General features: G+C 54.3%; 1 protein-coding gene across 1 annotated transcript in view; it reads left to right on the forward strand.

Annotated features, from left to right (window-relative positions):
• The first annotated feature begins 371 nt into the window (after positions 1-371).
• The window catches only part of Unc13a (unc-13 homolog A), a 46701-nt gene continuing 22417 nt past the window's right edge, over positions 372-24655 (forward strand). Inside the window, exons 1-23 of the mRNA XM_051178140.1 lie at positions 372-520; positions 6366-6395; positions 6944-7043; positions 8715-8832; positions 9568-9691; positions 9860-9933; positions 10342-10396; positions 11647-11679; positions 12904-13111; positions 15114-15623; positions 15769-15868; positions 17080-17126; positions 17648-17726; positions 18180-18251; positions 18364-18583; positions 19939-20166; positions 20651-20792; positions 20918-21087; positions 21251-21366; positions 22085-22248; positions 22698-22848; positions 23976-24044; positions 24247-24336. Of these exons, the coding sequence (XP_051034097.1) occupies positions 499-520; positions 6366-6395; positions 6944-7043; positions 8715-8832; positions 9568-9691; positions 9860-9933; positions 10342-10396; positions 11647-11679; positions 12904-13111; positions 15114-15623; positions 15769-15868; positions 17080-17126; positions 17648-17726; positions 18180-18251; positions 18364-18583; positions 19939-20166; positions 20651-20792; positions 20918-21087; positions 21251-21366; positions 22085-22248; positions 22698-22848; positions 23976-24044; positions 24247-24336 (2922 nt within the window). The 5' untranslated portion in view covers positions 372-498. The remainder of the gene's footprint in view (positions 521-6365; positions 6396-6943; positions 7044-8714; positions 8833-9567; positions 9692-9859; positions 9934-10341; positions 10397-11646; positions 11680-12903; positions 13112-15113; positions 15624-15768; positions 15869-17079; positions 17127-17647; positions 17727-18179; positions 18252-18363; positions 18584-19938; positions 20167-20650; positions 20793-20917; positions 21088-21250; positions 21367-22084; positions 22249-22697; positions 22849-23975; positions 24045-24246; positions 24337-24655) is intronic.

The following is a 24655-nucleotide window of genomic DNA, read 5'->3' on the forward strand; positions in this document are numbered from 1 at the left end:
AAAGTTACAAAATGAGCAGAGATACTTGCCAGTGGTAAAGCACTTGCCTCACATGCGGGAGGTCCTGAGTTCAAGTGTCAGCACCAGCATAAAATAAAAAACAAATATCATTCAGTGCTAGGAAATCAGGGATGGCATTCTGGGGCATTGGAAAACAAATAAGAGTTTTGTTACCCAGTAGGATGTAAAATAAGAGCACAGGTTAGGTGGCTCAGAGAGGGAAATAGAAACCTAGACAGGAAGCAACAGGGACTCAGAGAAGCTGAGCTTGCAGCTAAAGGGAGCCAGCCTAGGCACCCGACCTGTCCTCACGCTTTAAGGCGTCTGGCCCGGCCCCGCCCCGTCACGCGTCTCCGGCTCCACCCACGTCGAGCGGGAGCGCGCGACGGGCGCTGTCCGCGCCCCCGGTGCTGAAGCGACATGGCCGGCGGCCGGGCCCCGGCGTGAGTGAGCCCCGAGCCCCGCGCTGCGCCCGCCGCGCTCTGGCCGCCCGGAGTCATGTCTCTGCTGTGCGTTGGAGGTAGGGGCTGCGTGGACGCGGGCAAGGTGCAGGGTCCACGTGGTGGCGCCGAACCTGGCTGCACCACGGAGGGGACCCCCGGTGCGTGCTGCAGGGCGCGCACGGATCAGCTCCAGGGTTCTGCCTGCCGCACAATACGCGTGAATGCGGGGCTTGGGCGCCTTTGTAGAAGCTGTGTAGGCGTTGGTAGGGGCCCGGGGAGTCGGGCGGCTCATGCGCGAAATGGTGCGGGGTGTGGGGGTAGTGGGCTCGGTCTGGGTGTGGGGACACCCCTCCGGTTCTCTGTGTCCCTCAAACAGTGCAGTGGGACCCGTGGAAGCTCGTGGTCCCCTCTTCGCCTCACCCCTAGGGCTGGAGGGAGGGAGGGAGACGCGCGGGGGGGGGGCACAGCTATTTTGGGGCCAAAACGCCATCTGCACAGAGGCCCACGCTCCCGGGAACCACGGGAGATGTGTGACCCCTGCACCCCTCGAAGCTCTGGGTGAGGCCAGGAGCAGCCGTGGGGTAACTCTGCTGCTGTAGACCTTGGGCAGCAGAGTAGCCAGATAGAATTGCATGCCGATAGAGTTGGGAACTCTGGGTCTTTGGGGTGAGGGTGGGTCCCCTTGCGTCCCTTCTCTTCCCCATCTCCCTGAGGCTGTGTGGGGAGGAGGTCGAGTCCCCTACACCCTCAGATCTCAAACTACTGGAGACCATGGGTGGCGGGAGTGCGGATTTGAGCTCGGTGGCTGCGCGTGCCAGACTGGCCCCGTCCTCTCTGCCCCTCCCCCTCTGCCCCTCCCCCTCCGCTCGCACTTCATTCACAAACCGGGCCCCTCCCGCCCGCGCCCCGCGGTGCTTGGCTCTAGTTGGGTGGACGCGGGTGTTCTTAAAGGCACAGGAAGCCTTTTCCGTGAACCGGTCTGAGAAGGATTCTGACCTCTCAGGGTCATTGAGCTGTCGGGACTTCCAGGTCTGGGAAGTAAGTGGAGCTGAACGTGAAAAGGAGCCTCTGAGTAGCTCCCACAGACCCAGCCAGAAATGGAGGTGTACCCCCTTCTCGGCAGCTCCTTGCACCCCGCATCCTCCCATCCTGCCTTTTGTGTGACGCAAACCGGAGGCTCGGCTGCGGGGGTGGAGGGCGGGCAGCATCAGAAAGAAGGCTTCCGGAAAGCCAGGCCCAGGGCAACATTTGTACTGTATTCCCTGAACGCCCCAGCTGGGGAGGCCCGGGGTTGAATGGCTGGGCTTTGGGAGAGGAAGACCATAGGGAGGCATAAGCGAGACCTGCGAGGGACAGTGGCTGGGCTTGGTCAAAGCCTCAAAGAAGAGGGAACACCTTCATGCTAGCCAGGGCCCTACCCACTACTGTCCCTACGTGTTCATAGCTAGGCCCTGGACCCTTTAAGACTCCATGGGGGCTCCAGTCTTCCTGCAATAGAAGCTTCCATGTTGCAGACACAGATCTGGACTGTCCACACATATGCTGATCAATGTTAGAATATGCACATACATGGATGGGCTGAAGCTGAGGCTTAATGTATGGAGTGCTTGCACTCAGTGGGTAGACTGTGGTAGCTCAGTGGGTAGGGTGTGGTAGCTCAGTGGGTAGACTGTGGTAGCTCAGTGGGTAGGGTGTGGTAGCTCAGTGGGTAGGGTGTGGTAGCTCAGTGGGTAGAGTGTGGTAGCTCAGTGGGTAGACTGTGGTAGCTCAGTGGGTAGACTGTGGTAGCTCAGTGGGTAGACTGGTAGCTCAGTGGGTACAGTGTGGTAGCTCAGTGGGTACAGTGTGGTAGCTCAGTGGGTAGACTGTGGTAGCTCAGTGGGTAGACTGGTAGCTCAGTGGGTAGGGTGTGGTAGCTCAGTGGGTAGGGTGTGGTAGCTCAGTGGGTAGAGTGTGGTAGCTCAGTGGGTAGGGTGTGGTAGCTCAGTGGGTAGGGTGTGGTAGCTCAGTGGGTAGAGTGTGGTAGCTCAGTGGGTAGACTGTGGTAGCTCAGTGGGTAGGGTGTGGTAGCTCAGTGGGTACAGTGTGGTATCTCAGTGGGTACAGTGTGGTATCTCAGTGGGTAGAGTGTGGTAGCTCAGTGGGTAGAGTGTGGTAGCTCAGTGGGTACAGTGTGGTAGCTCAGTGGATAGAGTGTGGTAGTTCAGTGGGTAGGGTGTGGTAGCTCAGTGGGTAGGGTGTGGTAGCTCAGTGGGTACAGTGTGGTATCTCAGTGGGTAGAGTGTGGTAGCTCAGTGGATAGAGTGTGGTAGCTTAGTGGGTAGGGTGTGGTAGCTCAGTGGGTAGGGTGTGGTAGCTCAGTGGGTAGACTGTGGTAGCTCAGTGGGTAGAGTGCTTGCAGCATGCTGGAAGGCCTAATTTCCATCCCCTGTACCACATAAACCAGGCCTGGTGGCACGTGCCTATCATCCTAGCATTTGGAAGGCAGAGGCAGGGGATCAGGAGTAATGAGTTCCGGGCCAGCCTGGGCTACATGAGCCCTGGCATACACACAAGAATAAAGTATAGGGAGGAAGATCCCCTCCCATCCCAACACAGGCACACATACTTGACCATACCTCACCCCACCCCTCACTTCTATAGACTTTGTGGAGATCAAGACAACTTGGGGAGTCTTCTCTGTCCTTCCATCATTTGATCCCCAGGATCATTGCCTGCTGAGGCATCTCTCACTTTTATTGTTGAAACCGTCTCTTACAGGAACTCGAGCTCACTCATCATTGGGACTCCAGGATCCACTTGTACCTGCCATCCCTCTTGCTCTTTACCTTGGCCTTGGGGATCTGAACTCGGGTCTTCTTGTGTGGCCGCCTCTTTACCCATGAGCTACCTCCCTACTCCTTCCTCTGTTTTTGTCTTTAAAAATGAAAAAGATACATTTTAGCCAGGAACAGATGACCCACACTTTTAATCTGAGCACTCTAGAGGCAGAGGCAGTCAGATCTCTGTTCAAGGCTAGCATGGTCTACAGAGTGAGTTCCAGGACAGCCAGGGCTACATAGTGAGACCCTGCCTCAAAAAACCAAACAAAATACAAAACCCAATAGCAAAGACACAAAAAAGAAGGGGGGGACATTCTCAGTGGCTGAATCAATCCCTCTGCACTTGTCCTATCACCAGCGTCTGCTTGGGCCATAGGTGACCCAGGCGGCTGGGATCTTACTAAGAAGCAGAGGATGTCTTTGAACTTCTGATTTTAACCTCAGGAGTGCTAGGACAACAAGCATATATCTGAAAGTTTCCATAACTATTTCATGAATAAAATGAGCAGAGGAGGGGATATAAGTGTGTATGCATTCATGAGTGTGTGTGTGTGTGTGCCTTGAATTCTGAATGGAAACAGAGTCGAATTTGTCCATTCATCATAGCAACCCCACCTCACAGATGAGGAAAACTGAGCCCCAGGGACATTCAGAGGACTCTCTGGCTGGCTGTGAATTGGGAGAAAGGTTGGGTCAGGGTCATTCTGTGAGATACTTGACCTGGAATGGTCTGTTTCCTTCCTCCTTTCCCAGAATCCTTTGCAAGACGCTGTCCCTAGCTGATACCTTGCAGAAACAGGGACCTGCTCCCAGTGACTGTGCGGTGGAGGGGGACAGTCCTGGCTTAGTCCCTCCGCGTGCACAGGCTCCCTGAAAGGTCTAGTGGCCTTGCTTAGTAAGCCCTGTGGCCTTCCAGATGCTTCCCATTGGACCGGTCCCCCACCATGCCCCAATGAACCTGGACCAGTCTCTCGAGGACAGTTGTCTTTAATCAGAAAATGGATCTGAGCATCCGAGGCTGCCAGTAGGGAATAAAAATAGTGCGGGTGATAAGTGACCCAAGGGAGAGACAGCTCCACCTCTGCCCTGCCCAGGAAGGGAAACTGAGGCCATGAGAGGGGCGGGCACCTAATCCCCAGCAGCGCCGAGGTCTGGGTCCCGCAATGCCCTATAAATAGCTGAGCCTATGAGGCACTTCTGAAGCTGACCCCAGCGCGACGCTGAGAGGTGGCAGGATGTGATGTGGCGGGGGCGTGATGAGGAGGACACACAGATAAAGCAGCTCTAGCCTGCCCCACCCTCCATTCCCCAGACACTTTCAGGCAGAACCCCAACCTGGGTCTCCCAGACTCCCCTTCTATTCCCCCAAGGACCCTCCCCTTCCTCCAGACACCTTCCCCTCCCCTATTCTTCCCCTGCTCCAAGATATCTTCTCCCTCTTCCCCAGAAACCCTCTCCCTCCCCAGACACCCTCCTCCTTCCCAAGTACCTCTACTCATCCCCCTGACTCCCTGCACAGGCACCCCAAAACCCTTCCCCAAACCCTTCTGACACTCTCTCCTCTCTGTCTCTTATTTCTCTCCCAGACTTCATCCCTAACCACTTTCTCCCCGGCTCCCCCCCTTAATCCCCTCCCCTCTGCTGACTCTCCCCTCTCCCTGTCCTGGATCTCCTGGGTCCTAACCTAGCCAGCCTGGGCAGTCAGAGCCTCAGGTCTCCGCCCAACATGGGGGTTGGGGATGAGAGCTGGCAATAGCCTTCATCCTCCAGTCACAGAAGCTAAGGATCATGGAGGGGGAGGGGAACTTGTCAGGGAGCCAGAGGGAAGGAAGAGGAGAAGAGGATGAAGCAGGAGGTCGGGGAGTGGGGGAGACATCAGCCTAGGTCTAGGAAACTAAGGAGAAAGTGAGCTCCCTTACTAACTGCTGGTCACACAGCACTGGGGTGAAAAATGTAGAATTCTTCACACTGGCCTGAATCCCTGTTCCCTTCCCCCAGTGTCCATCATTCTCCATGCTCCACAGTCACAAGTGTGACAGGCACACTATCAAATTTATTGGCATTTACAGACAGGGCTTTTCAGCAGGGACTTGGTGATAGCATAGGAGCTCACATATTGAGGTCTGGAACGGGTGTGTGTGATTCTATTTTTGAAGTAAAAGATGGTCATGTGCACAAGACTGTCTTTCATGGACTATCCACAGTGTCACCGGGAGCCAGCTATGTTGATGGCAAGGGCTGGTGGGGCCTGGGAAGACAGCCTTGCTTTCTTTTATTTTTCTTTTTTCTTTTTTGAGACAGGGTTTCTCTGTAGCTTTGGAGCCTGTCCTGGAACTAGCTCTGTAGACCAGGCTGGCCTTGAACTCACAGAGATCCACCTGCCTCTGCCTCCCGACTGGTGGGACTAAAGGCGTGCACTACCAATGCCCGGTGAGCCTAGCTTTCTAAGACAACTATTGTCCCTGAATTGGGTTTGCCGAGGGACCTGTACATTGTCTACACACACCTCAGAAGGGAAAGGAAGGGAAGGGACAGAAGAGGCAGGGAGCGAAGGGAAGGGAAGGACAGCTGGAGACCAGAAGGGACAGAGGTTGGCAAGGGTCCTCTGTCCATAGGCTCTGCCTCCACCAGGATTTGGAGTATTGAGCATCAAGCTCAAGGTAACAACTAAGTCAGGGGCTCTGACCCTGCAGGTCACAGGGAATGTCTGGGAACTTCCACATGTATATGTCACCCTGGAAGGCCTCTGAGGGGAAACATCCTGTCACATCCCTAGTTCCAGCTTTGTTGGATTGGAGTGAAGGGGCCACAGGGAGCCTGGGGGAAGGGGAGGGTTGTGTCCATGGGCCAGACACCTTCTGCTTGAGTCTATCTGATGGCCTTTTTCCTCTCCCTCCTCCTCTCCCTTCTCTTCCCCTTCCCCCCTTCTCTTTCTCCTCTCCCTCCTCTTCTCTGCCTCTGGAACCTCTTTTTAATTCTTCCCTTCATCTCTCTCCCCTATGTCTCCCTTTCTTGCCTATATCACTCTATCTCTGTCTTCATCTCTGCATGCCTTGCTCTCTCCCTCACCTCCCCACACCCTGCTGCTGTCTCTTCACAGTCAAAAAAGCCAAGTTTGATGGTGCCCAAGGTAAGTGTCCTGTCCTGGCTGTACTGCACTGTGCCCATCACCTGTCGTCCTGTTTGTTCTTGTCTGGTCTCCTGGGCCTGAGGAGGGACTTCGGCACCTGTTGCCATATAGACGGCAGGTTCATCTCAAGTGTAAGCTTTGTCCCCAGCCAGGCCAGAAGTCGTCCTGGGGAGAGATCCAGGGTCAGGGAGTGCCTGAGATACAAGTGAAATGCAAGGCCTGGATACCGCCCACCCCAAACTCCAGTTCTAGCTGTCTGTCCCTTTATGTTTTAAGACAGGGTCTCACTAATTGGCTAGGCTAGCTTGTAACTCATTCTGTAGCTGAGGCTGTCCTTGAACTGGCCAGCCTCCTGCATGGATTGTCAGTCCCTCTTGGGGCCTCAGTCTCCCCAAACTCCTTAGACTTGGCTTCCATTTTCCCCGTGTAATTTTAAGACTGGATGGTAACTGGCAGTTCTGGGACCCGGGCTTGCTGGTTCACGGGGTTGAGGTGAGCACATGGACCTGGGAGGGGACAGCCGGCCATTGCCCCACTCTCCGCTGCAGAGAAGTTCAACACATACGTGACCCTGAAGGTGCAGAACGTGAAGAGCACCACCATTGCTGTGCGAGGCAGCCAGCCCAGCTGGGAGCAGGACTTCATGTTGTGAGTGAGAAGCCCCGCCCTCATTGGCCTCTCCCACCATAAGGCTCGCCCACAATAGACCTCTTCTCCAGAAGCTCCGCCCACCACAAGCCCACCCGCTGAAAAGTTCCTCCCACCACAATCCCTCAGCGACATGCCCCGCCCACAAAACACGCCCACCTCAAAACAGGACCACTGCTAGCATCTCATCTTACAGGAAGAACTCACCCATAGCCCTGCCTGGGGTCCCCATAGGCTCCCCCAAACAGGTCCTATTCAGAATTGACTCCATCCCACTGCAGCCCTGCCCACCACAGGCTCCGCTTGCTCTCTTCAGGCCAGTCCACCGAAGGCTCCACCCACGCCCACCACAAACCCCGCCCACCCACAATAATCCTTCCTACCTAGGCCCTGCCCACCACAGGTCATTTCAGGCACGACCTACAGCCCCGCCACAACACACATTGGAGGGGCCTCAGTCCCATCTCCCCTCCCTACCCCCAACACCACACCCCCCATAGACCACACCTCCAGAGCCCTTCCAGACCCCACAGGTCAAATCCAAACAAAACCCACCTCAACAGGCCCAGCCCCAGACCTCACCGAGACTCTAGCCCCGAACAAGCTCCCTCTTTAAGCTCCTCCCCAAGCAGGCAGCTCCAATATCTCTGGTGCATCAACCCCTACCCAGTGTGGTCATACTCCAGGCCCAGGCCCCTCTTCCAGCATGAAGACACAGCTTGGCATGTCCACGTCACTACTCCATTCCCTCCTGAGGGCCCCGCCTAACCACCAGGTGCCACATCCACCACATTTCCAGGCCCCTCCGCCCCATCCCTGGTCCCTCCCCTCTGCCCTCTCCTTTACCCTCCTGTAACCCTCAGCCTGCTGCCCTCTAGGTAGTAGGAAAGCCTCTTCAGTGTCATTTAAATAAAACTCACTGCTCTCCCAGGCCCCAGGAGCTCCTTCTCTGGTTTACCCCTCCCCCAGCTGCGCAGCTGGTCTCCCCTCTGGGACCCTCTTCTCTCTCCACTTCATCCCCAGGGGTTTGTCGCTCCTGCTGTTGTTCAACAAATACTTGTCAATTAATACCTGTACCCTCCCTTCAACCCCCAGCCAGGAAGGGTTTCATGTAGCCCAGGCTGGCCTCACTATGGCTAAAGATGACAGAAAAGCTGACCCCCTGCCTCAGCCTCCTGAACCAACACACCTGTCCTTGTCCCATCTGTTCCGATGCCTACCGAACAGGCTGCACCCAGAAAAGTCACTCAGCGTGGGTTGGCCAGTGTGTAGACTCAGGCATGGCTAACCCCAAGTTACATATGCCATGAGAGGATTCTGGCCAGGAACCACCATGGAGGCGTGTGTCCATCTTCTGCCCAGTGTTGTTGGGGCCTCATGGCCTCAGGAAGGGCCAGAAAGACAGAAGGCGTGATGATCCCTCCTGTCCCCATTTCTGTGCTGTTGGATGCAACTCTGGCTGCCTGTGATAGTCCAAGCTAGATGCTCCTTCCTGGGGCCTCAGTTTCCCTTCATAGAATGAAACCAGTGTGTTACCTTTGTTGGCACTTGGGCTCCTCCAGGCCCAGCTTCCTCCTGCAGTGCTGTGTGTCTTCAGGCCAGTTCCCTGACCTCTCTGAGCCTCCCTTCTCCCCTTCCCATTCCCCTTCTGTCCCCATCTCCTGTGCACAGTGAGATCAACCGCCTGGATCTGGGCCTGACAGTGGAGGTGTGGAACAAGGGTCTCATCTGGGATACGATGGTAGGCACTGTGTGGATCCCGCTAAGGACCATCCGTCAATCCAATGAAGTGAGTGACAAATAGGGAAGGAGGTTCTGGCAGAGGCCCAGGGGCTTGTGGTCTAAAGAGAGACTTGACTCCTCCCTGACAGTTCCAAGTGTCACCGGAGGCTCCCCAAAGCTTCTACATCCCAGATTTAGTCTCAGTTAAGGGTCCAACCTCCTTTTTCCTGGCCTTGATGGTCTGGGGCTTTTGTGTCCCTGGACTGTGGGCTCTTCAGGAGCTAGGCTAGTGACTGGGACGTGTTGGGGGACTACCACCCAAGGTAGACCCTACATTGACAAGAACCAGGATATATTTGTTTTTGTTTTGTTTTTAACCAATAAGTAAGTGAGTGAAGGGAGGGGTAAATACAGCATCCATGAAAGCTGGAACCAGATCTCCTCAGTGACCCACAGGTGTGAAGGTAATTTTGGCCTGGTAATCTTGGGACATGATCTCAGTGGCCCACAGCAGAAGGTGTTCTTCACGGAAGACTGTCATCATACGAGCAATAAAGAAACTGAGGGCCAGGGTGGGCCCCAGTTGTTCACAGTACCAGAACAGTGTGTGTGGGGGGGGTCTCATTTCCTCACAAAGTCTCCCGAGGGTGACCAGGAGCCTGAACTGCAAAACCCCTCACCTGTGAAGTGGCAGGGACTGGGACGAGGAGGTCACCTCAAGAGAGGCCAGTGTGCAGTCAAGGTTCAGATTGTCGCCTTCCCAGGGGCTCTAACCCTAGTCCTGTGCCTTTGCCAATGACAGGAGGGTCCGGGAGAGTGGCTGACACTGGACTCTCAAGCCATCATGGCAGACAGTGAGATCTGTGGGACCAAGGACCCCACTTTCCACCGCATCCTCCTGGACGCGCATTTTGAGCTGCCCTTGGGTAAGTCCTAGGGCTTCGCGCAATCAGAGACCACAGCATTCATCATGGGGCCTGAGATGGTAGAGACCATGGCCTTTTGGGTGTTCCCAACCTTCCTGGGTTTCCCCAGGCTGCTCCCCACACCAGCCAGCCAGGGCCTGCGGGCCTGACATGGTGGTTTTCTCTCAGATATCCCTGAGGAGGAGGCTCGATACTGGGCCAAGAAGCTGGAGCAGCTGAATGCCATGCGTGACCAGGACGAGGTGTGTACTCCAGCATCTGTTCCCTGTGCCTGGCTTCCTGATGTTTCAGAGCCCAGCACACTGAGGGCATGTGAGGTTCAGGGTTCATCATGGGAAGTCTGGCCACCTCAACCTCTCCAGGCACATACGGGGACACTCTGGAATGCCCCATTTTCCTTGCCAGCCCAGTTTCAGCCTGGCTGTCTGAAGTATCCTCTGTGCAACAGAGTGTCCCAGGCCACAGCTGAGCCCTGTGTGGTGTCCTGGGTGGGTGGGGGGTGAGAGTGGCTGACCAGACACTGCCTGCTCCTCCTTAGTCGTCTTCTCTGCCTCCCTATCCACTCTGTGGGTACGTGAAATCTGGTGTAAATGGCTTGTTGGGGTAAGCCCATGTCCCTGCTGTCTCCTGACTCACTGTCCTCTCCCCAGTACGCCTTCCAGGACCAGCCAGACAAGCCACTGCCAGTGCCCAGCAGCCAGTGTTGTGAGTCCTCTTGCTGCTATCCTGTCCAGTGGGTTGCACCTTGGGGCCAGGCCAAGGGCACGCGGCAGATCTCCAACAGCGTCTGCCTCAGCTGCCTCGATGACCTGAGAAAGTGATCGCCAGGGCCAAGCCATACATGAAGTCTAGGGCTAAGAGACCCCATCACATCTGCTACCACTGTCTTAGGGACACTGTGGCTCCTGTGTAGCCCAGCCTAACCTGAACTCCTGGGCTCCAGCCACCCTCCTGCTTCAGCTTTCTGAGAAGCTGGACCAGGTGTGAGCTGGGCTGCACTGAGCCTCTTAGTCACAGAGGCGGCTCCTCCCTGTGGTGGTAGTCTGATCCTCAAACACCCATACACACCCAGGTGGCCACAGAGGTCCCTTCCTCAGGAGTCCTCAGCAGCCACGGGCTCCTACTCAACCTGTGTGGCCCCAGATCATCCTCTAGCCTCCTCCATCTGCTCCCTTCACTCTCTTCAGTGTCCCCCACCCACTCCCCCAAGTGCCCAGGACAGGGACTGGGGCTGGAGGGAACGGGGGGGGGCTGCAGGAGGCATGGAGAACCCCTAGACCAGTAAACTGAAGACAAAGCAGGGTTCAAACTGGGGCCGTGAACACCACTGTCCATCACTAAACCCTGAATGTCCCAGAACAGGCAGTTGAGGGGGTGGCCTTGTGACCTCACAGCCTTTTCTGAGATGTGGAATGCTGGAGAGTGATGGAGAACATGGTTGTGTCTCTGGCCTTGCCAGTGGGAGGCTGTGTGGCTTCAAGCTGCTCACTCACCCTCTCTGAGAAAAAAAAGAAAAAACCAAAAAAAGTAAATCAAGATGTATGTAGAGTTGGTATTCCCAAGGGAGAAAATGGACAGACAGAAAGGCGAATGTGCTAGGGCTGAATGAGATGACTCAGTCAGCAAGTAAAGTTTGTTACAAAGCCCAGGACCTGTTAAAGCTGGGCACAGTGCTGGGGATACAGAGGCAGGAGGACCTGCCTGGTCCATCCTGTTGGGGAGCCCAAGAGCTGGTGAAAGACCACTTCCCACACCCTCAGGCGCAGGCAGGGGGCTGTGGTTTGAAAATTCCTATGCTGGAGATGATGTCGGGGATGTGGGGAAGCACTGACCTGGGATGGAATGACAGCCCACACCCCAAGGTGGCCGAGTGGGACCAAGAGACCCACCTGACAGGCCCTGGGGAGGCTGGGGTGAGGGGCGTGGCCCTAGCTTCTCTGTCTGTTCTCTCATAGGTAACTGGAATTACTTTGGCTGGGGAGAGCAGAGTAAGTAACTCACTGGGAGGTTCTGGGGATACAGGCACCTCAGGGAGCCCAATGCTCCTTATTGCACTGGACAAGGCATTGTGGGGCACAGTGGAGTCAGAGGCCATGGCACACACTGAGTTAGGGACTTAACTGTCCCTAGCTGACAATGGGACCCCCTCACCTGTCTCCATGTGTAACCTCACCTCCTGTTTCTGCTTGTTTTCCTTATCACTCTGGAAGTGGCCCCATGTCACCAATGTGGGAGAGTGGACCCAGGTATAAACCGCAGTCAGGCACAGAACCCCAGGGCCATGTTCTCTAAAGCACATGCACCTTGGGGGTAGAAAGCCACCCCCATGTCCCTAACACCAGCTCAACATGCATGAGGCTCTGGTTCCAGCACCAGATGTACAAAGCACAAATACTTCTGGTTAAAAACTCCATCTGGCAGAAGGTGTTGCTGAGTGAAGGGGAAGCTAATGGAGCCCAAAGCAGATGATTATCTCAAAATGCCTGGAAATGGTGTAGGTAGATGCAGGCAGTTTGATCAAAAAAAAAAAAAAAGTATGTTGGCGCAGGCGAGATGGCTCAGCAGGTAAAAGGCGCTTGTAGCCAAAACTGATGACCTGAGTTTGACCCCTGGGACCCACATGTTAGAAGGTGAGAACCGGCTCCTATAATAGCTATCCCTCTGCCCTCCATGCAGACGCTGTCATGTGTGCCCTACAATGAATAAATGTAGTAATTTTATGAACAATTGGTAAACAAGCACAGACTCCAACCGAGATGGCTTTCCTGTCCCCCCCCAAAAATTTTTTTTACTTGGAGAGAGCTACACAGTTTGAGCTGAACTGGTTTATGAGTCTGGGTCAAAGACAAAAGCCAGATAACTTGATGGAGGAAATGGTTGGACAGCAGGGTGCTTGGGTGAGTGCCACAAACTGTCCTGAGTGTCAGAACATTTGTCCGCTAGAGGGCGACCTACACTAAGAAGTGAGCCCGAGGCGTCCATGTCCAGGTTGTTTGAGGAGTCCCCACGGTTGCTCAGGCCTTAACACAGACTATGCTGATGCCAGGGCCCCATCCCAAATGAAACAGTGTGCCCCCCATCTTCCCATAGTTGGGGCACTGTCCTCACGAGCTCTGCAGCCCTCACATGGGTGGGGGTGGGGTGGGTATCGGAGGTTGAAGATGCCTGGGAGGTTGGTTTAGCCCCATTATGTGCTCTCGCCTCTACTGCAGATGACGATCCCGACAGTGCGGTGGATGACCGGGACAGTGACTATCGCAGTGAGACCAGCAACAGCATCCCGCCGCCCTACTACACGACATCGCAGCCCAATGCCTCTGTGCACCAGTACTCCGTGCGGCCACCCCCTCTAGGGTCCCGGGAGTCCTACAGCGACTCCATGCACAGTTATGAGGAATTCTCAGAGCCGAGGGCACTCAGGTGGCTGTGGGGCCAGGGAGTGCACTAGGGTCCTGCCTGGGTCAAGTTGGGCCCATCTCACAGAACATTTTTATTTACATTTGTTCCTTTAGTTTGGGTGGGTGTCTGTGGAGGGGTGTGTCATTCAACAATTTGTGGGATCCCAGGCATTGAACTCAGGTTACCAGGCTTGGTAGCAAGCACCTGTATCCACTGAGCCATCTCGCTGGCCCTTGGTGCTTTCTTTAGCACTGGAGCCTTTTAAGATGGAGGGAGGTAGGGGAATTAGGAGCTCACAGCTCTTCTAGTTACATTGGGAGTTGGAGGGTAGCCTGGGCTACATGAAACCCTGTCTCAACAAAACAAAATCTGGGCACTGGTGGCACATGCTTTTAATCCCAGCACTTGGAAGGCAGAAGCATGAGGATCTCTGAGTTGGAGATCAGCCTGGTCTACACAGAGAAATTCTATATTGAAGAACTAAGCCAAACCAAACAAGACCTAGCTACCACTTCCCATCCTACATGCACGCCCCATTTAAAACATTCTGGCTACATGTGCTCCTGGCCTTTGCCTCCGAGTGCTGCAATAACAGGTGTGTGCCCACCTCTGGTTTGCAGCTAGGGATGGACCACTCTCATTTTCCACACATCTCTGGTAGACTCTTGTGAGGATCTCTGAGAGCGGCAGACAGTGGAACAGGTGTGTGAGCCCACTAAGCTTGGCTGTGGACAGGCTATGAAGGACTAACATGCTTTCTAGAAGCAGGAACGGACAGAATCCACCTGTCTTCTGAGAGCAGCCTCCACTCAGGCCATGTTGCCTGGTCTGGAATGTGCTGGCTGGTGTGAACCTGGACTTGCTATGGGGTCAGTGCTCAGCCGGGTCAGGAACATCGGGAGGGCTTTCTGGAGGAGAGCTGGAGTATCCATCAAAGGCCAAGTAAGACTTCCATCAGGGCACGGGGGTCCTGGCAAAGAACATGGTAGTGTGGCTGCAGCTACCAGGTGGGCAGCTCAAGCAGGAAGACCCTGTGTGACTGGAGGGAGGCAAGGGGCAGGGAATGTGTTGGAATGGAGGTGGTGGGAAAGAAACTTGGTGACACTAAGTCCCACCACCCTTAGTGCAAGCAGAGGGAGCAAGCCTGAGGTGGTGGATAGGTCTCCTCTCCTAGGGGGCGTGTGTGTGTGTGTGTGTGTGTGTGTGTGTGTGTGTGTGTGTGTGTCCAGGTTAACATCCAGGCCTATCCAGCCTCCAGCTCCTTGCAAATTAAATGTAGCTAACACTTCCAACTGACAAACAAGAGTTTAAGGGGTTCCAGTAGGTATTACAACAGCACTCCCAGGGATAGTTAGGGAAGAGGCCCCAGCAGTATTTAAGATGAGGAACAATAGGTTTGTTGAGTGACTGAATGAGTGCTAGAAGGTTCAGTGATTGGCCATAGGCAGGGACAAGTTATGTCTGGGATGACATAGGGCAAACATTAGGAGCTTATAATGGAAGACTGGACATGGCCAGAGTGTCCAGGGCTGAGGGGAAGGGAGTGGGTACTGAGGCTGGAATCTGTACCAGGAGAGGAAGAGCCTGTTTGTCTTAGCCAAGCCAGCACTTCTTGGTGCTTGGGACAGGAGCAGGCACACAACAGGTGTTCATTTCATGCCAAGCAGGTGTCTGGGTGACATGACCTGTGTTCCTAGTGTCTTGAGCAAGAACACATACACACTCAGTGCTTAATACATGATAAGCACATGTGTGGGTCATTGCAGGTTTGTCTTCCTGGAGCAGAAAAGAATGAGCCCATAGTAGGTGTTCAATCCAAGATGAGCAGATGTGTGGTCTGTTTTCCAGCAGCAAGCACACATAGGCACTCAATCAATGGTGATCACAGGCTTGTTGGGGGCCTACATATATTGAGCAAGAGTGAACACACAGTAGATGCTCTGTGTGCTCCTACTGTGAACCTGGATGAACAGTGCATGTGCAGGGTTGGCAGTGTGACCAAGGTTTAACTGTTTCTCTGCAGCCCCACAGGCAGCAGCCGCTATGCATCCTCTGGAGAGCTGAGCCAGGGCAGTTCACAGCTGAGTGAGGATTTCGACCCAGATGAGCACAGCCTGCAGGGCTCCGAGCTGGATGACGAAAGGGACCGTGACTCCTACCACTCCTGTCACAGCTCTGTGAGCTACCACAAGGACTCTCCCCATTGGGACCAGGATGAAGAAGATTTGGAAGATGAGGAGCTGCCCGAGGAGGAGGAAGAGGAGGAAGAGGAGGAGTTGGAAGAGGAGGAAGAGGAGGAGGTGCCTGATGACCTGGCTAGCTATGCCCAGCAGGAGAATACCACTGTGGCTGAACCCAAAGAGTTCAAGCGTATCAGCTTCCCACCAGCCACACCTCAGAAGGATGACAAGGTCCCAGCCGTGCCCACAGAAGCCCCTGACATAGCCAAGGGCATCCTCAAGCAGCCCACACCTGAAGAGATGGCGGCAGCAGAGTGCACACAGGAAGCAGAGCCCCCCAAGGCTGAAGAGAGGTATCTGGAAATCTGAGGCACAGGGCACTCACAGGGCTGAGATACAGAGAGCTCTGTGGGCTCCAGAGGGCTGCCCACTGGGTGGGAAGAATGTGAACAGGAGGCCAGGGTTCCACTGAGCCTCTGCCTGCCTTCCCTGGCTTAGTTTCAGGTCTCGAGAGGATCAGGAAGGCCAGGATACTATGTCCAGGGCCAAATCTAACTGGTTGCGAGCTTTCAACAAGGTGCGAATGCAGCTGCAGGAGGTGAGTGACAGGCCAGCCCATGCCACCCCTGTTCACTCTGGGTATGGAGGCCATGCCCAGCAAGACCTGCCATCACCCATACACCAGCACAACCACTCTCCACAATATCATGCCCACCACCCACCTCCCCTCGACAGCAGACGGATGGGAAGGCCACTGCCTGAGCTTTCCTGACCCTGGCCCTGCTCTGACCCTCTGGCTCTATACTCTCTGGTCCACTGTCCCCAGCCCGGCCTCCCCCTCAGAAACTTGGACTTTCCAAATCTGTAGTGAACAGAATTGGAGGCTGAGACAGAAGAAGCCACAACTGGGGTAAAGATAGAGGTCAGGGAAGCCATGAGAGGTCAGGGAAGCCATGAGAGGTCAGAGGTCAGCGTTAGAACTGGTGTTTGGCAGAACAGTCACCTGCTGGGGCACGCGAAGGCTGCTGCCTGTCTGAGGCTGAGGGGTGACCAGCTGTAGGAGGAGATGAGAGAGTGGGCATCAGAGGCTTCTTAGTCCTGGACTGTGGACCGAGCCGTGTTTGTATCTAGAGTGGCCATCCAAATGGCTGGACTGCTTAGACTGTCTGGTGTCACAGTGCAGACATACCAACCAGGTTTCTTCTCCATTTAAGAAGAGGATGTAAAAATTCAGCTGGACAGATGTCTCAGCTCATGCATAGGGCCTGGTAGATTCCCAGTACCTTGTGAAGGTTCACACCTGTCTGTAACTCCAGTTAGAAGGGACTCAGCACCCTTGTCCCTCTGTGGATGCCAGACATACACATGGCACACGGACAAATGCAGGCAAGACATCTTTACACATAAAAGCCATAGTAAAAATGTAAAGAATATTAGAGATGTTTAGCTGGATATGATGGCACAGGACTGTCATCCCAGCACTTGAGAGGCTGAGGCAGGAGGATTGCAGTTCAAGGCCATCCGGGACTACTACATGGGAAGACTCAGTCGAAAAGTAAAATAAAAAAAGAGACCAACGAGATTCTATGGGAAAATGATGTCATGTGTTCAGAACTGACAGACGTTTGATTGACAGGTGCTCTGTGTCTTGCAGCCTGCTTTACAGGCTCAAACCCCAAAAGCCTGGGGTACACAGGAGGTGCAGGACTGGCTGCCCTGACTCCTCACCCATGTAGGAGACAGGAGGGTTATACAACTTGTCCTGTGAGTAGAGGGGCAATAATGCTGACTGGTCTGTCTGTCCTGCAGGCTCGAGGAGAAGGAGAGATGTCCAAGTCCCTGTGGTTCAAAGGCGGGTAAGTAGAGAGAGAGAGCATCTTGGTTACAGGAGAGATTTTTGTTTGTTTTTGGTTTTTGAAATATAGGGTTTCACTGTGTAACAGTTCTGGCTGTCCTGAAACCCATTCTGTAGATCAGGCTGACCTAAAACTCACAGAGATTCCCCTGCCTCAGCCTCCCAAGAGCTAGGATTAAAGGTGTGTGCTAATTATTATTATTTGAATGGAGTCTTCCTGTGCTGACTAAGCTAGACTTGAACTCCAGCCTGGAGCAGTCCTCCAGCCTCAGGTTCCTGAGCTACTGACTATTTAATCACTGACTTTTTATGTAAGGGTACCAGTCTCTGCCAGCCTACCCATATGAGAACCAAAGAATCATGTCTCTAGGTTTGGAGACTGACTAGTGCTTCAGTTTGTCATTTGACAGATGTGGAGCTTTCTGCCCACGGCAAGGTCAAAGGTCCTGTCTGCACTTTGATGGATGGGTGTAAAGCCAGGAGCACAGGCCTGGGTGCTTAGTGTCACTGTGTGTCTTGCAGCCCAGGTGGTGGCCTTATCATCATTGACAGTATGCCAGACATCAGGAAGCGGAAGCCCATTCCCCTCGTGAGCGACCTGGTGAGCAGCTCCATGCTCCTACCCTAAATAGGACCATTGTGAGCAGTGTGTGGCCTGTACACCTGCCCACAGTGGCCCTGGGGCCAGCACTGCCCAGGCAGTCCTTGGGACTAATGTAGCCTGATTTCCATCCCCATGCATCCTGGACCCCAGGCTATGGTGAGTGATCTTGATCCGGAGTCTCTCCCCAGACAACCCTCTCCCAGGGGAATCAACTGTCGCCCCCATGTGGGTCCCAAGGGTCATGGGTGGGGATGCAGGAGTTCTCTTCTCCAAACTACCTTGATGCATGACCCAGCTGAGAGTTTGCTTGGCCAGTGTCTCCCAAGACCAGCCTTTGGGGTGTGGGAAGTTCACCTCCCAGGATTCCTTCTGATAATTCCCCCCTGCTCCCCCACGACCCTGCACTGCGACCTGCATTCACACACTCACCTGGTGACCATCCTGCCATAGTCACTAGTCCAGTCGCGGAAGGCGGGCATCACCTCGGCCTTGACCTCCAGCACGTTGAACAATGAGGAGCTGGTGAGTGGGGTGGAGGGGGGCTCTGGGAGTGCCCCTGTGGTGATAGAGGAGCAGGGCGTGGGGCTGGGGTACCTGGGACGCCCCAGCCCCATGCGGCCCTTGTTCCCCACAGAAAAATCACGTTTACAAAAAGACCCTGCAAGCCTTAATCTACCCCATCTCCTGCACCACACCGCATAACTTCGAGGTGTGGACGGCCACCACGCCCACCTACTGCTACGAGTGCGAGGGGCTGCTGTGGGGCATCGCGCGGCAGGGGATGCGCTGCACCGAGTGTGGCGTTAAGTGCCACGAGAAGTGCCAGGATCTGCTCAACGCGGACTGCCTGCAGCGTGAGGGGCGGGGCCATCCGGGGGCGGGGCTGAGATAGGTGGGCGGGGCTGGGTCAACCACACTGCCCGCTGCTTGAGGCCAGGTAGGGGCCCCAGATGAGAGGGAAGGGCCAGGTTGAAGTGGGCCAGGCCGGGAGGGTGAGCTGAGGGGGAGTGGATAGGCAGTGTTGGGCGAATCGAGGTCGTGACATGGCCAGCTAGTAGCTTAGGGTCAGGCAGGTATATAATGAGTTAGAGGTAAGGCAATGGGAGAGGTTTGATGGGCGTGGCTTAGGCTAAGGGAGGGGCTCCACAGGATTATGTGAAGAGATTCTCAACCTGTGGGTCATGACCCCTTTGGGGGTCCCATGTCAGATATCCTGCAAAAACCAAAAACCAAACCAAAACCAAAACAAAACAAAACAAAAAAACAGGCCAGCTGTTGGTGGTGTACACCTTTAATCCTAGCGCTTGGGAGGCAGAGGCAGGTGGCTCTCTGAATTCAAGGCCAGCCTGGTCTACAGTTAGCTCTAGGATGGCCAAGGCTCCACAAAGAAACCCTATCTCAAAAAAATAACAAGCAAACAAAAAAATCAGATGTCCTGCATATCAGACATTTACATTACGACTCATAATAGTAGCAAAATTACAGTTATTAAGTAGTAACAAAATAGTTTTATGGTTGGAGAGCACCACAACATGAGGAACTGTATTAAAGGGTTGTTAGGAAGGTTGAGAACCACGGTTACGCTCTGGAACAGGAGAAGAGGGCTCAAGGCTGAGGGAGTGGAGAGGAACTGAGGAGATAGAGGGTGCTAATCTGTGTAGGGGCTTCCGCTTCCGGGTGAGAAAGGCACATCTGCCCCCACGACTGTGCTTTAGAGGTGAGGCAACTGAGGGGTGGTCAAACTGCGCACGATCTAACAGGCGGGGCTTTGAAAGAAAGGCTGCCCACCTGATAGGAAAGCTATACGTGAACATGGGTGATAGGTCAGTGACAAGAGCGGGAGGGAGGCAGGGTGTGCCTTGGAGGGGTGCATCTTAGATGGATGTGCCCTCAGTTGGCCTCAGACACCAACTAGGTGGGGAGAGACACCGTGTAGGTGTGACTCACGGTGAGGGCAGAGCCCAGGACTTAGTAGACAGGAAGTGCAGAGTATGAGCATAGGGTAATGCCTTGGGTGGAGCCCAAAGGTGGGCAGAGAATCTGAGTGGCAGAGGCTCAAGGGACTTGGCTCTGGGACAGCAGGAGACTCCCAGTGAGTGGAATCCAGGGCGTGGCTTAGCCAGAAGGTGGGCCTTTGTGGACTGGCCTGGGATGGAGGGTTGGAGGCTGGAGCAGTTGGACACCAAGGCCAGGTGCATGTCGTTGGCAGGGGCGGCGGAGAAGAGTTCCAAGCATGGCGCCGAAGACCGCACGCAGAACATCATCATGGTGCTGAAGGACCGCATGAAGATCCGTGAGCGCAACAAGCCCGAGATCTTTGAGCTGATCCAGGAAGTCTTCGCTGTCACCAAGAGTGCTCACACACAGCAGATGAAGGCTGTCAAGCAGAGTGTGCTGGACGGCACGTCCAAGTGGTCTGCCAAAATCAGCATAACAGGTGCGCATGCGCAGATAGCCTCCGGCTCCCCCCCCCCCAGACCTGAGGGGTGCATAGAGGGCTCCAGCTTGGGAACCTCAGGGAAGCCTCTTCCATATGCATTCAAGAGTGGTCCCACCTATGGTGCATAAAATAGATGAGGCCTGCAGGCTTTGATGGGTGAGCGGGTGTTGCATGCTTACCTAATATATTGAGGGATGGATAGATATATAGATGGGTGGATAGGTTGATGGGTGAGTGGCTGGAAGGGTGAGTGGCTGAAGGCTTGGATGGATGGGTCGGTAAGTGATAGGGTGGCAGGATGGGTGTGTGTGTCTGTGTGTGTGGATGCATCAGCTTGTGGGTCCTGTGGAACTCTTTAGCAAGAGTAGCTGGGCTGTGTCTGTGGCTGGCCCATGCCACAGGTCTCCCAGGGCACATGCTGGTGGCTGCTTAGGCAAGTTCCCCCTCTTGAAAGCACATTTGTGTGGTGTGTGTCTTTCAGTGGTCTGTGCCCAGGGCTTGCAGGCCAAGGACAAGACAGGCTCTAGTGATCCTTATGTCACCGTCCAGGTCGGGAAGACTAAGAAAAGGACAAAAACCATCTATGGAAACCTCAACCCAGTGTGGGAAGAGAATTTCCACTTGTGAGTGACTGACTGGGTCCCCAGCTCCAAACTAGGCTTTCTTCTGGGCCAAGTCATAGGGGCCTCTGGGACCAGGCACATGGTGGCTGCCTGATGCCTGTCCTCCAATCTGACTCCCTACACAGTGAGTGTCACAACTCCTCTGACCGGATCAAAGTACGTGTCTGGGATGAAGATGATGACATCAAATCCCGAGTGAAACAGAGGTTTAAGAGGGAGTCTGATGACTTCCTAGGGCAAACGATCATCGAGGTGCGGACGCTCAGTGGAGAGATGGATGTGTGGTACAATTTGGGTGAGTGAGGGCAGGACTCAGGGAGGTTGAAAACAGAGGGAGAAGGAACCCAGGAAGTGTAGCACAAGAGAGACCCCAGTGGGTTAGGGAGGGTTCAGAGCCTCATAAGCATTAAAGCAGACCAGGCTCTCCCGGACCTTCTAACATCCCCCACAACCCACAGACAAGAGGACAGACAAGTCTGCCGTATCAGGTGCCATTCGGCTTCACATCAGTGTGGAGATCAAAGGGGAGGAGAAGGTGGCACCGTACCATGTCCAGTACACCTGTCTGCATGAGGTGAGCACCCCCAGTAACCCACCTGCATGAACTGAGCCCCCAGTGCCAAGAAGCATACAGCTGGCTTCTTCACCATGTCTACCACTCCCCAACACACTGTGCAGTTGTGCACCTCAGGGGTGCTTCCTCACACGGTTCTCTCCTCCTAACAAATAATAAACTCCTATGTATGCATCAAGGCCCATCCAGGGATCCCCACTGGGCCTCCCTGCTGGCTCTCATAGCTGTACTACTAGCAGATCCCAGCCCTGAACTCTCCTGCTCCTTCCTGGGCTTTGGGAGAAAACTCTGTCCCCACATAGGGTTGCTCAAATGAGTGTTGAGGAGTGAAGAATATTATCAATGATCCAGGGAGTGATTGGGGTGTGGCTGAGGGCATGGGTAGATTCAGATGGGTGGAACTGAATAATCTATAGAAATAAGGTGAGTAGCTGGGTGGATCTGGAGAAGTGGAGGTTGGTAGAGGGTGGAGACAGATTGGTAAATGATTGGATGGACAGATGGGAATGCAGGGAATGGATACAATTTGTGGGACAGTCAGATAGATGGGTGGATGGATGGGTGCATGGAGGGTTGGGTGGATGATCAGTGGGGGTAGGTGGGTGTATGGATAGATGAGTACAAATATGAAACCTGGATGATGAAGATATGCTGGGTAACAGTGCATGGTTGAATGAGGTGAGCTCCTCATCCCTGGTTCCCTGTCTCTCTGGTACAGAACTTGTTCCATTTTGTGACCGATGTGCAGAACAGTGGTGTGGTGAAGATCCCTGATGCCAAGGGCGATGATGCCTGGAAGGTTTACTATGATGAAACGGCCCAGGAGATTGTGGATGAGTTTGCCATGCGCTATGGTGTGGAGTCCATCTACCAAGCCATGACGTGAGGGCACAGTGGGTGGGCAGGTGCCTGGGTCAGCACTGGAGACCTGGGGATGGGAGGGTGTCTCACATCTCTAGCGGTTATCAAGATGCCACTATTGGAAGGTGTAGGCAGGGAGCCAATGAGAGGCAGAGATGTGGTCCCTAGACAAACGGATGGAGATGAGCCAGGAGATGGCACATACCTGAGCCATCAGCACAAGGGACTGAGGCAGGAGGATCAGGATCTCAGGCTCACCCTTGGCTACATAGAGTTTGAAGCCACCCTGTGCTATATGAGACCATGTCTCAAAAATTAAATTCAAAAACATGGAAGAAAGGATAGAGACGTGTGGACTCTCAGAGGCAAATCCAGGCTGAGGGGAAGCTGTGCTAAGATGGTATCTTGGAGTTCTGGGAACCCCACAGTCTTGGTCCCCAGACTCAATGCCTCCTGCTCTCACCCACCAGCCACTTTGCCTGCCTCTCCTCCAAGTACATGTGCCCTGGGGTACCTGCTGTCATGAGCACGCTGCTTGCCAACATCAACGCCTACTACGCACACACCACCGCCTCCACCAACGTGTCTGCCTCTGACCGCTTCGCGGCCTCCAACTTTGGGGTCAGTCTTAGGGGCTAGGGCTGTACACAGTTCTGTGATTAGTAACTCCAGTGTGTCTCCCCAGTGTCTACCTGCCTCAGAACCTCTGTTTGCTTGTATGTAAGAATGGAATCTGATGGATGTTAAGAGTGGGTGGGATGCTTGTAGCTCAGTTGGTAGGGTGTGGTAGCTCAGTTGGTAGAGTGTGGTAGCTCAGTGGGTAGGGTGTGGTAGCTCAGTGGGTAGGGTGTGGTAGCTCAGTGGGTAGAGTGTGGTAGCTCAGTGGGTAGGGTGTGGTAGCTCAGTGGGTAGGGTGTGGTAGCTCAGTGGATAGAGTGTGGTAGCTCAGTGGGTAGGGTGTGGTATCTCAGTGGGTACAGTGTGGTAGCTCAGTGGGTAGGGTGTGGTATCTCAGTGGGTACAGTGTGGTATCTCAGTGGGTAGGGTGTGGTAGCTCAGTGGGTAGGGTGTGGTAGCTCAGTGGGTGCAGTGCTTACCTAGGATGAATGAGGCCCTGGGTCTCCATCCCTGACACCATGTAAATTGGGCGTGGTAACCTACATGCTTGTCATCCCAGCTCTCAGGAGGCTGAGGCAGGAGGATCTCCAGGTCCAAGCCAACCTGGGATACAGGGACCCTGTGTCAAAAAGCTAGAAAGGGGCCAGGCAGTGGTGGCACATGCCTTTAATTCCAGCACCCAGGAGGTAGAGACAGGTGAATCTCTCTGAGTTCAAGGCCAGCTTGGTCTGCAGAGTGAGTTCCTGGACAATCAGGGTAACACAGAGAAACACTGTCTCAAAAACAATCAAACAAAAAGCTAGAAAGAGGGGCTGGAGAAATGGTTCAGAGGTTAAGAGCATTGGCTGCCCTTCTAGAGATCATGAGTTCAATTCTAAGCAATCACAAACCACATGGTAGCTCAAGACCATCTGTAATGAGATCTGGTACCCTTTCTTGTCATGTAAGTGTACATGCAGATAGAGCACTTATACTCAAAAATAAATAAATCTTTTTTTTTTTTTTAAAGCTAGAAGGAATGGGGTTGGCTGGGTGGTGAGCCTAGCGGTTAGGCAGCATTCAGCTTAGTAGCCAATATTCAGAGATATCAGCAGATGCCCCACCCCAGCTCTGCCTCATCTTCCACTTAGAAAGAACGCTTTGTGAAACTTCTGGACCAGCTACACAACTCCCTGAGGATCGACCTGTCCATGTACCGGGTAAGAGGCTCTTGTTCTCAAGCCTCTGGAGCTTGTGTGCCTGTTGGGGAGTCACCAAGAGGAAAGAGTCTGGGGACTCAGTGCAGCCTGTACATGTCCCTGTGTCCCTGCATGGACAGCCCCTGCCCCAGTGTGCTGACAATGGGGGCTGTCACCATGTCCCACTGTCCCAAGCCTCTCATCACCCACTTGATGCCCACAGAACAACTTCCCGGCCAGCAGCCCCGAGCGGCTGCAGGACCTCAAATCCACAGTGGACCTCCTCACAAGCATCACCTTCTTCCGGATGAAGGTGGGTGCCCCCAAGGCAGCCACACCTGTCCTCACACAGCCATGTGAAGATTCCTACCGGTGTGACTGAGGCCACTGCTACCTTGCACCTTTAAACACATAGGTGGGGATAGCAACATGGTGAGTGGGTAAAGTGCTTGCTGCCAAGCCTGACAATGTGAGTTCAAGCCCCTGAACCCACATGGTAGAAGGAGAGAGCTGAACTCCACTGGTTGTTCTCTGACCTCCATATATAACGTGTACATGTGTGCATACCCTTGCACGCGCGCGCACACACGCGCGCGCACATACACACACACACAGGCACACAAGGGGAAAAG

Source organism: Phodopus roborovskii, unplaced genomic scaffold, assembly GCF_943737965.1.
Source record: "Phodopus roborovskii unplaced genomic scaffold, PHOROB, whole genome shotgun sequence".
In the NCBI taxonomy this organism is placed as follows: domain Eukaryota; kingdom Metazoa; phylum Chordata; class Mammalia; order Rodentia; family Cricetidae; genus Phodopus; species Phodopus roborovskii.